This window comes from Mobula birostris, chromosome 18, assembly GCF_030028105.1.
Source record: "Mobula birostris isolate sMobBir1 chromosome 18, sMobBir1.hap1, whole genome shotgun sequence".
Lineage (NCBI taxonomy): Eukaryota > Metazoa > Chordata > Chondrichthyes > Myliobatiformes > Myliobatidae > Mobula > Mobula birostris.
In genome coordinates, this window is record NC_092387.1 from 45,123,181 (window position 1) to 45,137,406 (window position 14,226).

The 14,226-nt window shown below is 40.3% G+C and overlaps 1 protein-coding gene across 1 annotated transcript in view; it reads right to left on the minus strand.

Moving 5' to 3' along the window:
- The window catches only part of LOC140212086 (collagen alpha-1(XIII) chain-like), a 132,564-nt gene that overhangs the window by 5,299 nt on the left and 113,039 nt on the right, over window positions 1-14,226 (minus strand). The window contains exon 3 of the mRNA XM_072282590.1: window positions 3,854-3,898. Within this exon, the coding sequence (XP_072138691.1) occupies window positions 3,854-3,898 (45 nt within the window). The remainder of the gene's footprint in view (window positions 1-3,853; window positions 3,899-14,226) is intronic.

Consider the following 14,226-nt stretch of genomic DNA (forward strand, 5'->3'; position numbering starts at 1 on the left):
CCTCTTCTGGGGCAGGTGGGACCTGTACAAGAGAGACGGGTTACACTTGAACCACAGGGGGACCAATATCCTTTCAGGGAGGTTTGTTAGTGCTGTTGGGGAGGCTTTAAACTAGATTTGCAGGGGGATGGGAACCAGAGTGCCAGAGCTGACAGTGTGGCTGGGGTGAAAATAAATGATGTTGAAAGTTTAAGCAAATCCGCTGATAGAAAGGTTGTGAGTGGTGGTAAAAATCTTCTGAGGTGTATATATTTCAATGCTAGGAATATTGCTGGGAAGGCGGATGAGTAGAGGGCGTGGATTGACACGTGGAACTATGATGTTGTAGCAATTAGTGAAACTTGGCTACAGGAGGGGCAGGACTGGCAGCTTAATATTCCAGGGTTCCGATGTTTCAGATGTGATCGAGGCAGGGGAATGAAAGGTGGGGGAGTAGCATTGCTTGTTAGGGAAAATATTACAGCAGTGCTCAGGCAGGACAGATTAGAGGGCTTGTCTACTGAGTCCTTATGGGTGGAGCTGAGAAACAGGAAAGGTATGGCCACATTAGTGGGATTGTATTACAGACCACCCAATAGTCAACGAGACTTGGAAGAGCAAATCTGCAGAGAGATAGCAGGCAACTGCAGGAAACATAAAGTTGTGGTGGTAGGAGATTTTAATTTTCCATACATTGATTGGGACTCCCATACTGTTAGGCTTCTAGATGGTTTAGAGTTTGTAAAATGTGTTCAGGAAAGTTTTCTAAATCAATATATAGAGGGACCAACTAGAGGGGATGCAATATTGGATCTCCTGTTAGGAAACGAATTAGGGCAAGTGACAGAAGTCTGTGTAGGGAAGCACTTTGGTTCCAGTGATCATAACACCATTAGTTTCAATTTGATCATGGACAAGGATAGATCTGGTCCTAGGGTTGAGGTTCTGAACTGGAAGAAGGCCAAATTTGAAGAAATGAGAAAGGATCTAAAAAGCGTGGATTGGGACAGGTTGTTCTCTGGCAAAGATGTGATTGGTAGGTGGGAAGCCTTCAAAGGGGAAATTTTGAGAGTGCAGTGTTTGTATGTTCCTGTCAGGATTAAAGGCAAATTGAATAGGAATAAGGAACCTTGGTTCTCAAGGGATATTGCAACTCTGATAAAGAAGAAGAGGGAGTTGTATGAAATGTATAGGAAGCAGGGGGGTAAATCAGGTGCTTGAGGAGTATAAGAAGTGCAAGAAAATACTTAAGAAAGAAATCAGGAAGGCAAAAAGAAGACATGAGGTTGCCTTGGCAGTCAAAGTGAAGGATAATCCAAAGAGCTTTTACAAGTATATTAAGAGCAAAAGGATTGTAAGGGATAAAATTGGTCCTCTTGAAGATCAGAGTGGTCGGCTTTGTGCGGAACCAAAGGAAATGGGGGAGATCTTAAATAGGTTTTTTGCGTCTGTATTTACTAAGGAAGCTGGCATGAAATCTATGGAATTGAGGGAATCAAGTAGTGAGACCATGGAAACTGTACAGATTGAAAAGGAGGAGCTGCTTGCTGTCTTGAGGAAAATTAAAGTGGATAAATCCGCAGGACCTAACAGAGTGTTCCCTCGGACCTTGAAAGAGACTAGTGTTGAAATTGCGGGGGCCCTGGCAGAAATATTTAAAATGTCGCTGTCTACGGGTGAAGTGCCGAAGGATTGGAGAGTGGCTCATGTTGTTCCGTTGTTTAAAAAAGGATCAAAAAGTAATCCGGGAAATTATAGGCCGGTGAGTTTAACGTCGTAGTAGGTAAGTTATTGGAGAGAGTACTAAGAGACAGAATCTACAAGCATTTGGATAGACAGGGGCTTATTAGGGAGAGTCAATATGGCTTTGTGCGTGGTAGGTCATGTTTGACCAATCTGTTGGAGTTTTTCGAGAAGGTTACCAGGAAAGTGGATGAAGGGAAGGCAGTGGATATTGTCTACATGGACTTCAGTAAGGCCTTTGACAAGGTCCCACATGGGAGGTTAGTTAGGAAAATTCAGTCACTAAGTATACATGGAGAGGTGGTAAATTGGATTAGACATTGGCTCGATGGAAGAAGCCAGAGAGTGGTGGTAGAGAATTGCTTCTCTGAGTGGAGGCCTGTGACTAGTGGTGTGCCACAGGGATCAGTGCTGGGTCCATTGTTATTTGTCATCTATATCAATGATCTGGATGATAATGTGGTAAATTGGATCAGCAAGTTTGCTGATGATACAAAGATTGGAGGTGTAGTAGACAGTGAGGAAGGCTTTCAGAGCCTGCAGAGGGACTTGGACCAGCTGGAAAAATGGGCTGAAAAATGGCAGATGGAGTTTAATACTGACAAGTGTGAGGTATTGCACGTTGGAAGGACAAACCAACGTAGAATATACAGGGTTAATGGTAAGGCACTGAGGAGTGCAGTGGAACAGAGGGATCTGGGAATACAGATACAAAATTCCCTAAAAGTGTTATCACAGGTAGATAGGGTCGTAAAGAGAGCTTTTGGTACATTGGCCTTTATTAATCGAAGTATTGAGTATAAGAGCTGGAATGTTATGATGAGGTCGTATAAGGCATTGGTGAGGCCGAGTCTGGAGTATTGTGTTCAGTTTTGGTCACCAAATTACAGGAAGGATATAAATAAGGTTGAAAGAGTGCAGAGAAGGTTTACAAGGATGTTGCCGGGACTTGAGAAACTCAGTTACAGAGAAAGGTTGAATAGGTTAGGACTTTATCCCCTGCAGCGTAGAAGAATGAGGGGAGATTTGATAGAGGTATATAAAATTATGATGGGTATAGATAGAGTGAATGCAAGCAGGCTTTTTCCACTGAGGCAAGGGGAGAAAAAAACCAGAGGACATGGGTTAAGGGTAGTGGGGGGGGAAAGTTTAAAGGGAACATTAGGGGGGGCTTCTTCACACAGAGAGTGGTGGGAGTATGGAATGAGCTGCCAGACGAGGTGGTAAATGCGGGTTCTTTTCTAACATTTAAGAATAAATTGGACAGATACATGGATGGGAGGTGTATGGAGGGATATGGTCTGTGTGCAGGTCAGTGGGACTAGGCAGAAAATGGTTCGGCACAGCCAAGAAGGGCCAAAGGGCCTGTTTCTGTGCTGTAGTTTCTATGGTTCTTCGCTGTGAAACAGGGACACCTCTTTTTTTCCTTATTAGGGAAAGATCAAGCCTGTGGCATGTCGAATTACTGGGTGAACGGGTAGACTTTGGGGTCCTGCAAGTCTGTGTCTTTACTGATGCTTCGCTGCACGCTTGAATGTTCGATGGGGGTGCTGGTGCTTTTTTGCTGGCGGAGGAAGTGGGGGTTGTTGCTTTGCTGCTGATGCGTGGGAGGGGGAGTTGGGGGGGTGTCTATGGGGGTCTAACATTTAACTGTCATTCATTCTTTGGGGCACTCCTCTGTTTTTGTGGATGTTTGTGAAGAAAAAAATTTCAGGATGCATATTGTATACATTTTTCTGACATTAAATGTACCTATTGAGGTAGTAGAGTATTGCAGGAGAGATAAGAGACAACAGATCTGGAGCAACAATCTGTTGAAGGGACAGTGGTTTGAACAGTATCTACATAGAATAGGATCTGTTGACATTGTTGGTCAAAATCGTCCAGCAGGTTGCTTGTTATTGTAGTGTATTGCTGCCTGTTGTACTCCCCGGTGTCGACTTCAATGGAAGCAAATTTTGGAAGGTGGTAACTTGTGCTTGAATTGCACTAGGTTCTCCTACAAGGACTGGTAAAAATTAAAGGTTAATAATAACCAATGAACCAATCTCTTTGTGGCAGTCTATGAGAGATGGAATGAGAGCACCATGTTGTTTATTCTGAGAGAATACCTCACCACTGTGGCACATACCTGGAACACCTCTGCGACCATGTCTTCCTTTTTCTCCTGGTGGCCCTAGAAAGAAACAAAGAACGTTAATATAATTGTTAACAAATGGGGAACCAAGGATTATCAGTCTATAAGCTGTAGCACAACCTAGCTAAGGTAACTATTAGAATGGAAAGTGGAGTCCAAACTTAAATAACAGAGTTTTTATTAGGAGATCTAGCTGCTTTAAAGCCCTTTTTGATTTTAATTTAGGAACGTTCTTCATGAAGGAATGCACTTTAACACCGATGTTTCTCGAAGTTTAAATGCAGTTATAGAATTCTAATAGCTTGTAATAACAAGCTTGTATTTTAGATATTGCTGTCTTTCATATTTTGAAATACAATAAATCATTGTTCTTAATGACCCTGAGCTTTCCTGGATTATTGATTAGCTGGCACAGGATCAAGATGATTTAATCTCAGACAGATAACATTTCTTGACTTACACTCAAATAAATCATTGAGCAGAAAGAAGGGAGTCTTTTCCAAAATCTTAATCACATTTTAAAAACAATATCCATCTACTGCATGTAGCATGTAAAATTTTATTTCCCAAAACACACCTCCACAGCTTTTCACATGAAAGCAACATTTAAAACACAAGAGTCCTCTAAAATAAATTGCATACATATTAGAAACTGTTATAAAAATTCCTGATTATAGGGAATGCTGTTTCAGCTCCTGAACCTCGGAGTCACATATCACCAATAAATGAATTGCGTAATGGTAGGCCATTTAGAATAAACATCAGCATTGCTAAATTTAAGGTGTTAAATAGAGCTCTGTCTAGTAAAAGTGGACACTTATTTATTCTGCAGGTTTCTATAATTCCTATTAAATAAATTACTGATCAAACCATGAGGAAGTAAGGTTAATAAAGGCTCCCTTTAAACTTAGGGCAATTTTATTGTGGTCATTTTTGGTCATGGCCCAAGTATAAATTTCATGTTGACAACACAATGAACAGTTCATTCATGGTTTGAAGGGTGCATAACAGTTCACCCAGTCTGGACCTACAGCTGCAATGTAACAATTGATATACTGATCTACCCTGTTTCTCATGAAGGAATGGTGGTTTCGGAAAGCTGAAGTGGAGGGTACAAATATTTTCACAACTCGTTTTAAGATATTCCATCATCATTAAATGGAATCTGTCAAACTGAAAATATTGTGATCTGGAAAAACAGAAATTCAATTTCACTTATAAGTATTGATGCAGCTATAAAGAAGGCAAGACAGTGGCTATATTTCATTAGGAGTTTGAGGAGACTTGGCTCGTCAACTAAAACACTTGGAAAACTTCTATAAATGTACCGTGAAGAGCATTCTGACTGACTGCATCACCATCTGGTATGGGGGGGGGGGGGGAGGGCCACTGTGTAAGATTGAAATAAATTGCAGAAATTAGTCAGAAATAAATTGCAGAAATTGTAAAATTAGTCAGCTCTATCATGGGTGCTAGTCTATGTGGTATCCAAGACATCTTCAAGGAGCTGTGCCTTAGGAAGGCGGTGTCCATCATTATGTATCTCCACTCCCCAGGACGTATCCTCTTCAAACTGTTACTGTCGAAAAGGAGGTACAGAAGCCTGTAGGCGCACAATCAGCGATTCAGGAACAGCTTTTTCTGCTCTGCCATCTGATTGAACCCATAAACACTACCTCACTACTTTTTAAAAATGTTTTTTGCACTATTCATCTTAACTTAATCTATTTAACAGATAGACAAGTACTTAATGTATCTAAGTTCTTTCCTCTATATTTATCATGTATTGCATTGTACTGTTGCCATAAAGTTAACAAATTTCATGACATATGCTGGTGATATTAAACCTGATTCTGTGTTTAAACTGTTATGAATTGTATATGAATGGTCTGCTCACTGGATCTAAATACACAGGACAACAAATTTTTTTGTAAGTGTTGCTTCCTCAGAAATTTTTTTGTTATGATGGACTGATTAAAGCTGAACACAAATGATTTCAGACTACTTGTATCATGTAGGAATTTGAAGAAATAATAAGTTAATTTTTGTTGAATATAATGTGTTTAATTGTATAACATTGCTGACTAAGCTAAAGAATGTTTTGCTGATAATTTTCATTTGTACTCAGTGTTGAGGTTTCTCGCTAACAATAATCAGCCAGCATTGATGGATTCCAGTTGCCCTGATATAATTTCTCCGTGGTCGCAAAGTCCTGGTGAAATCTTTCACCGTGCTTGTCACTGACAGCGCAAGGAAGAAGTATAAATGGGAATACAACAAATGTGAGGAGCCAGGCTTTGTCAACAATTTTACACCAAAAGTAGAGCTCATAAGCTTTCTTAATAAGAGGAGTCATGCTCTGTTTTTGAGATTTAAGCATATATTTGCCACAAATATAACAGAAAGTATCGCAGCTGTTGCAATATTGGTTAAACATTTTGCTATCATAAATACTCCTGAAAATATAATTACTTTCTTATAATGAGTACACACAAAATGCTATGTGCAAAGAGAATGCACATCAATGTGATCGCAAACTGATATACAGGCAAATGCACTGCATAGTACAGTGTGTGTATCATGCTTTTATAAGCTTTCTAAAACCTGTCCTGCAATGCAGCATCTGCCCTGCCTATTCATGCCTAGGCAAGATAGAAAATTTTTCAGCTTACATTGTGGGCAACATTTTAATTGACTTGAATTATGATTTGAAATAACAAATATTGAGATTTTCATGATCAGCAGACCAAAATCCATAAGGCACACCCAAAAGTACTCAGGAAGCAAAATCCTTCTTGTCCTTGATATCTGCAACACTAAATAGTTAATTAATAACTGGGAAAGATATTCTACACATTCCATTTAGGTGTCAATGTAAGATGATGCATCTAAAGGAATTTTTTTCCCCCAGTGGCAGATTAACTTTTAATTCGATCGTCAGGAAATATCCTGTTTTGTTTTCAGGGTGCTTGATATTCACTAATGGGTCAGTTTGACATGTTCCCTCTGGATATGTTATCCACTCTATCAGATTTCCATCTGCATCTGCTCAGTTTAATACACAGTTGGTAGCAATAAAATTCCAGCCTATTATGCTGAAAACACGTTTTGTTTGCTCTGAAAGGAAAATATTAATAAACACTTTTATGAACTTTATATTGGATCAGCCATGGTGAAATAACGAAGCAGACTCGATGGGTCAAATGGCCTAATTCTGCTCCTCTTACTTATCGCCTATATTGGGGTGGAGGGAAGGGTGGGAGCGAAGCATGTAGCATTTGATTACTAACTTTTTCCAATTTTTTTTTGATAGCTTCCAGTTTTACTGCTAGTGAGTGGAAGTGGGAAAATTATCTAATGTATCAGATTAGTAACACAGGTCACAATTCGAAATTTAGTAGTTTACTTGGAAAAACAACAACTGAAGACAAAAATGAACACCCACACATAAAAAACAAACACTAAAAACATATTAAAAAACTCTAAGCCTGTCCCCAACCACAAGTATTCAAAACCTTATTCACGAAACAGTCAAACTCATCCAGAAATACTTGATCCCAAACACATGTCCAAACCATTATACATAAACCATCCAAGCCCACTACACAAAAAATATCAAAGACGTCCAGTGGATAATATTAAACATCTAGACAGAAAATATCAGAGGCTCATATGCACTCCAGCCCTTCATCTGTGCACTGATTACTTCAGTTTTTTATTCCCCACATGTGCAAATAAGGGAGTTTTAGGCTCAACTCCTTTAACATTTTACACCTGCAGTTCTAAGAGAGACTGGAATCGGATGAAAGTTCTAACAAAGAGTCTAAATGGTCTGATGCTTTTGTGATCTCCTGGGGGACGAATCTCTCAAGCGCACAGGTACAGCCGGGACAGCCATTGCTGGGGGTGGACGCTGTTTCGAGGTCTGATAGCAGCACACGAACCTGTGGTTGGCTCCATTACTCTGCACCGATTAAAGCGTTAAGGAAGCTTAAAATCATTGAGGATGAGAGCAGAAAATTAACACTTGCCTTTTGTCTGAACTTGAACTTTTGTCTGCCCTTGACTTGTCCCCCTCTCTTCTTGTTACTACTGTCAGTCAGGAGGTATAGTCTTGAGTCCCATGCCACCAAGTTCAGGAGCAGCCATCCGGCTCCTGGACGTGCTTCACCCTCCTCAGCACTGAACGGGCTCTGCAGTTCATGCTCCATGTGTTTTTATTTACTTTGTGTTTACTGTTGGCATGATTGATCCCCTTTTGCAAATTGGATACGTGATGGTCTTGTGTGTGTTGTTTAGTGAATTCTATTGCATTTCTTTGTTTTCAGAGTGCTTGCAAAAAGATGAATCTCAAGGTTGTATTATGATATACTATACATACTTTGGGAATAAATCTGAACTTTGAAAGGTCACCACTTAGAAGATTAACTCTGCTTTTCTCTCCAGATATTGCCTGATCCACTGAGCATCTCCTGCACTCTCTTTCCTTTTAATAATTCATTACGAATTATATGTATAAATAAGTGAATTATATACATCAGCACGCTACCACTTGATATATGTGCACCTCACTTAAAGTAAACTCGAAGTTACACCTTCATTTCAGAATCCTGTATCACCTTTGAATTGATTTAATGTTTTGAAGTTACAAAACATTACAGTTAGACCATGGGTACTGTATCAGACATTTAATCTACATAAACCAGCTTTCCACTGAAGATTTAGTAGTCTAGTTCAATAAGCTAAGGTGGTCAAACACTTTTGTGGATTAGAAGGGCTGAGATAAATACCAAGAGCTGCCTTTACAATCACGAGCAGTCATGGAACATTTCTGAATACCCAGGATGTAAATTTGCTAGAAAAAAATGCAGTTAAAACAAATAGCAGATGTGTAAATTCATTCTGTTTTTAAAATACAAGGGAAAGATTTCCTGAAGAAAACTGGAAGCACATTCTTCATAAAGAGATTAACAGCCTTTTTATTGCCCTGCAACGTAAACAGACATCCCATGCCATAGGCAGAGCTTCACAGAAAAGATTGGTTAATATTGAATTGTGTTCATCTGAAACAGCAAAACTGTCGATAAATGTGAAGCCTGCAGTATTGTTTTTCAACATAAAATTCATTTAATAACATGGTAATATTTTCAGTGAGAAACAAACCCTTGGAGGAACTGTGTGGACTGAGTAGCATCTGTGGAGGTGAAAGAAATGGCAATATTAGGGTAGGGATCACGCATCAGGACAGAGTGGGGAAGGAAGGAAGTCTGTGTGAAGAGATGGAGAGGGGCAGGAGAGGGACTGGACTGTGATAGGTAGATGGAGGAGGGATATAGATAGAACCAAATTTGATGGTGGGCTGGGGGAGGAGGAGAGAGTGAAGGTAGAGCCGGAGAGTGATGAGTGGGGACATGAAAGTTAATGGCACTGAAACCAGATATGTATGGAAGGTGATAATGAGGGAGATGGGCAGATGGGGGAGGGGATCTGGAGGGTGAAATGCGAGTAGTAAAAAGATAGAACCAAGAGTGAGAAGGGGGATGCTACTGGTGATGGAGGGCTGGACAGGGAGCATGGAACAGGGAACAACATGGGAGGACCAGGGATGGGTCAGAAGGAGTGAGAGATGGGAACACAGAGGACTTCCATTTTCCCTGAAAATGGAAAAGTCAATGCTCATAAAATTGAGTTGTGGACTACCCAAGTGGAATACGAAATGTTGTTCTCCTAGTCTGCGTAAGGAAGCAGGAGCCACAAACCAATGTTGGAATGGGAAGGAGAGTCAAAATGGCATGATTTAGGTATTTTCAGATTGCTAAAAATTAAGGCATTGTATGCATTTCCACAGTTTACAAATTTGTCAAAAGCAGAACATGCATTTAGTGACAGTGATGTTATGCAATCATCAGATTGCATTTTTTTTTGTTTTTGCCAGAATTGCAGGTTAGCACCTCAACAAACAGAAGATAGAAGTCTTGAACCTATAATTCACCTTTTCACTTTAACCAGTGAAAATTATAGCTGCAGTACAAAAATGTAGTAAAGTCCAACAAGCCTTGAAGGAGGGTCTCGGCCCGAAACGTCAACTATTTGTTCATTGCATAGATGCCACCGAGTTCCTCCAGCATTTTGTGTACGTAGCCTTGAATGTAGGGTGAGCTTTGGTTTGGGAATGCCTCATACAGGGAACTGGCTTGAAGGTACAATGTTGAACTTCCTTTCAATGCAAACTCCAGCAATGACTGAGCACATTGCAAAAGTGTATGGAAAATGTTAGAAAAATCAGCACACTTAACAACCGGCAGACTGAGAAGAGCACTTAAAAAGATTTCAATATAAAAGAATTAACTCACTACAATATAGTAGTATATACGCTCATTTTCCACTTTATTAGGTACCTTCTGTATTTCCACAGCATACAATTTTGTACTTCCTGTACCTAATAAAGTGGCTACTGAGCGTATGTTCAGAGTTTTCTGCTGCTGGTTCGAAGTGTTGTGCATTCAGAGATGCTCTTCTGCACACCACCATTGAAATGTGTGGTTATTTGTCAAAGGAGAATATTCTTCTCTTCTCAATTGTAAATGGGGATTTCTTTATCCTGCAACTTTTCCCCAACTCCAGATTTCCCCAACAAGGGGCAACATTCTGACAGGATTTGACAACTCTCTCATCTCTCATTCTTCCAAACTCATGTAAGTATAGAAGCATTATAATTCAATATTTTCATAAAAAGAAACCTTCATCTCTGGAAGCATTCTTGTAAACCTTCACCGTACCATTTCCAAGGAAAGTATATCCTTCCTTAAATAAGGAGGCCACAACTATGAAGAAGTTCAAGTGTGATCCTGCCAGATACACAACCACAAGCCTGCTTTTGTACTCCACTGCTCTTACAATAAATGGCATATACTCTGTAGCCATGTGCACATATGAAGACAGTTTCAACTTTGACATTCACTGGTATTTTAACCATTTGAATAATACCCTGCTTTTGTATTCCTGTTGCCAACATACATAGCCTCATATTTCTCCACATCAATTCTCTTGCTCCCCACTCAATTAGCCTGTCCATTTCCCTTTAATGACCTTGTACGCACTTCTATAATATCCATAAAACTGATTATTATGACATACTTGTTTCTACAATTTGAGCCAAGAACATTAATTATAAATAGCTGAGGTTCAGGAATAATTTCTGTGTCATGCCACACATCACAGCTCATCACTATGAGAATTATTCATTTATTCTTACGTTTTCCTTACTGTTAGAGATCTAATTCTCCATCCTCTGTTATGTATGATTATGTCCCATAATCCCCCATCTTGCAGTGAATTTTATATGCACGTCATTTAATTTCCAACCACCCACCAATAACCTTTATCAATCCTCTAATTACATCTTTTATATTTCAGAAACAAGATTTCTCTTCCATAAAACCATGTTGACTGCCCAATCGTATGATAACTTAGAGGTGTTTGGCTACCACCTTCTTAATGAGCAAGGTAGACGTTTCAGATACTGAAGAATTTAAACATGTATAGATCAATAAGAACTTTTATGTTCACCTGAATAGGCAGATGGGGACTTACTTATTAGTGTTTTCCACCACAGCAGTGCTCTAACTGCTGAATTACAGTAAGTACATGACATGGCCTGTACAAACAAGATGAGAACGTTTACAGACTCAATACAACTGGAGATTCAGTCATTGAAATAAAGACTAACAATCTGATTTTTACAAGCAGCATGAATAATGTGCGAGAGGATAGTAATTAAATTTAGAAGTTTGGATAAGAATATTTTTACTTGTTCTCTAGGTGAGGGAGCCATGGCAAGGTCAATGTCAATTGCCCATTACCAATTGTTCTTGAGAATATGGTGGTGAGCAATGGCCTTGAAACACCGGCAAACCTGAGAAAGGTTCTACCAATGATGAAGGAAAGACTCTGCCTTGAGTGTCTCAAGAAACAAACTGCTGGAGAGATTCAATAAGCTGAGCAACATCCGTGGAGGCAAAAAGACAGTCAATGTTTTGAGGTCCTGCACAAGGACTGACCGTGAACAGGTGATAGACTGTATAAGGACATGGGGAGGGAGCAGGGGATGAACCAAATCTGGTAGGCTATAGATGGATAGGGGGATAATAGGCACTTGAAGCCAGGTGAGGGAGGTGGAGGTGAGAGCTTAAAGAATAGAGCTGCTGAGTGATAGATGAAAACAGATGAGGAAACAAGTAACTATAAGCAGATGGGGAGAGGGAAGGGAAGGCAGAGGTAAAAGCAGGAATCTAATGCGGAATCACATCGGGAAGGAATGATGGGCAGATGGTGGAGGGGATAGAAGGCAGCTAGGAGTATAGGTGATGGGCAGATGGATATGGGAATGGTAAACAAAGGGAAAGAGAACCATGTATGACCTGTTTGACTTCCAGGTGGACTTCACCTGATGATAATGTCCTCTTCAGCAACAATGGTCACAGATCTGAATAAGGCAATTTGTAAATAAAACTACGTTCCATCCACCAGAACAAGCAGGATCTCCCAGTGGCCACCCATTTTAATTCCACTTCCCATTCCCATATATCCATCCATGGCCTCCTCCACTGTCATGATAAGGCCACACTTAGGTTGGAGGAACAACATCTTAAATTCAGTTTGGGTAGTCTCCAACCTGATGGCATGAACACTGATTTCACAAGCTTCCAGTAATGCCTCCCCACCCCCTCATCATTTTCCATCCCCTCTTCCCTTCCCATTGCCTCCCTCTGGTGCTGCACTCCCCCCCCCCGCCCTTTTTCTTTCTTCCATGGCCTTCTGTACCTTTCACCAATCAACTTCCTAGCACTGATTCATTCCACCCCCACCTCCAAGTTTCACCTATCGCCTGGTGTTTCCCTGCCTCCCCCCCCACCTTTCAAATCTACTCCTAAGCTTTTTTCTCCAGTCCTGCCTAAAGGTTTCGGCCTGAAACATTAACTGTACTTTATTTCATAGACGCTGCCAGCCTTCTGAGTTCCTCCAGCGTTTTGTGTGTGTTGCTGCTAGATCTCCTGTAATGAGGGAGCCCAACAGAATGTCAGAAAATGATTCGGCGACATCAAAAAGACCAAAGGAAACTAGAGAACTAGAAGGAGCAAGATACGTCAAAGGCTCCATTTCACCAAAACATTTCACAATTTTCACAGCATCATCAACGGTTAACCAACATCTCCAATGAAAATTGAAGCTTATTCATCCCACAGGAATCAGTTCAGTGGTACAAATGGTAGAGCTACTGTCCAACCTCTGCTGGTGTCTGTGTGGTGTTTCCACGTTCTCCCTATGACTGCATAAAATAAAAAGTGCGCAGTGTGTTTGCAAACTCAAGTGTTTTCATGCTGTATCACTTTATGACTTAAATTCCAACCTGCAATTAACCACAAAAGTACTGGAAATGTAATTTTAAAATCCCTGACAAATTTTGATTCAAATACCTTGTAACATTTCCAATAATGCTACGAAGTTGGTTATGAAGTTTATTGTGAAACAGGTTTAATTACTAAACAGTAAAGTTATCTGTATTTTACTAATTTGGAACAAGCCAAGTCCAAGATACCTACAAGAATCAACTGTGGAGAGCCATTTCAAAAGTTCCAAATCTAAACTTTGATAAGCGAATCCAAAAATGAAATTCAATGCCAGGACATAGGAAAGGGGAGAATCCCCCATGGTGCATATAGATAGTTAACCTGTCCTACTTGGAATTCCATGTACAAGTGAAGAGAACCGAATCAAAATCCATTTTTCTTTAATCAATGTAAGCCAGAACTGAGCGACTAGCACCCACAATTCACTGTAAATCAACAGAAAGTCTGTGAAAGTGAACACTTCCAGCAGTAAAAGTTGATTTGATCATGGAGGAGGTCTGCAAAGATCAGGACCACCGTGATCCCCAAACCCCGGAGAGCAACATACAATGGAGGTTTCTGTGAGGTCATGAAATGATCTCCTGTAATGAGGGAGCCCGACAGGATGTCAGAAAATGGTTCAGCGACATCAAAAAGACCAAAGGAAAACACTGCAGTGAGATGCTTGGCTTGTGCAGTACCAGAGGGGGAGAACACCCACCTTGAGAATACCGGTACCTGCTGAGGTTTGGAGTGGCCAAACTGTTTTTAATGGAACGTTTGTTAAAATCTGAAGCTTAGGACATTGATAAGCCCCAGGGATTCAAGTGAGTGATTCAACATTAATTCAAGTGCAACAATCCGTTGAAGCATGCTGCTTCAAGGATTATAATGATCACTACCAAGTGGCTTTCACCCTTGTTTTTGACCTTAAGAACTGCTTGAATGATGTTAATACCTAATGGCTCCTGGACCATA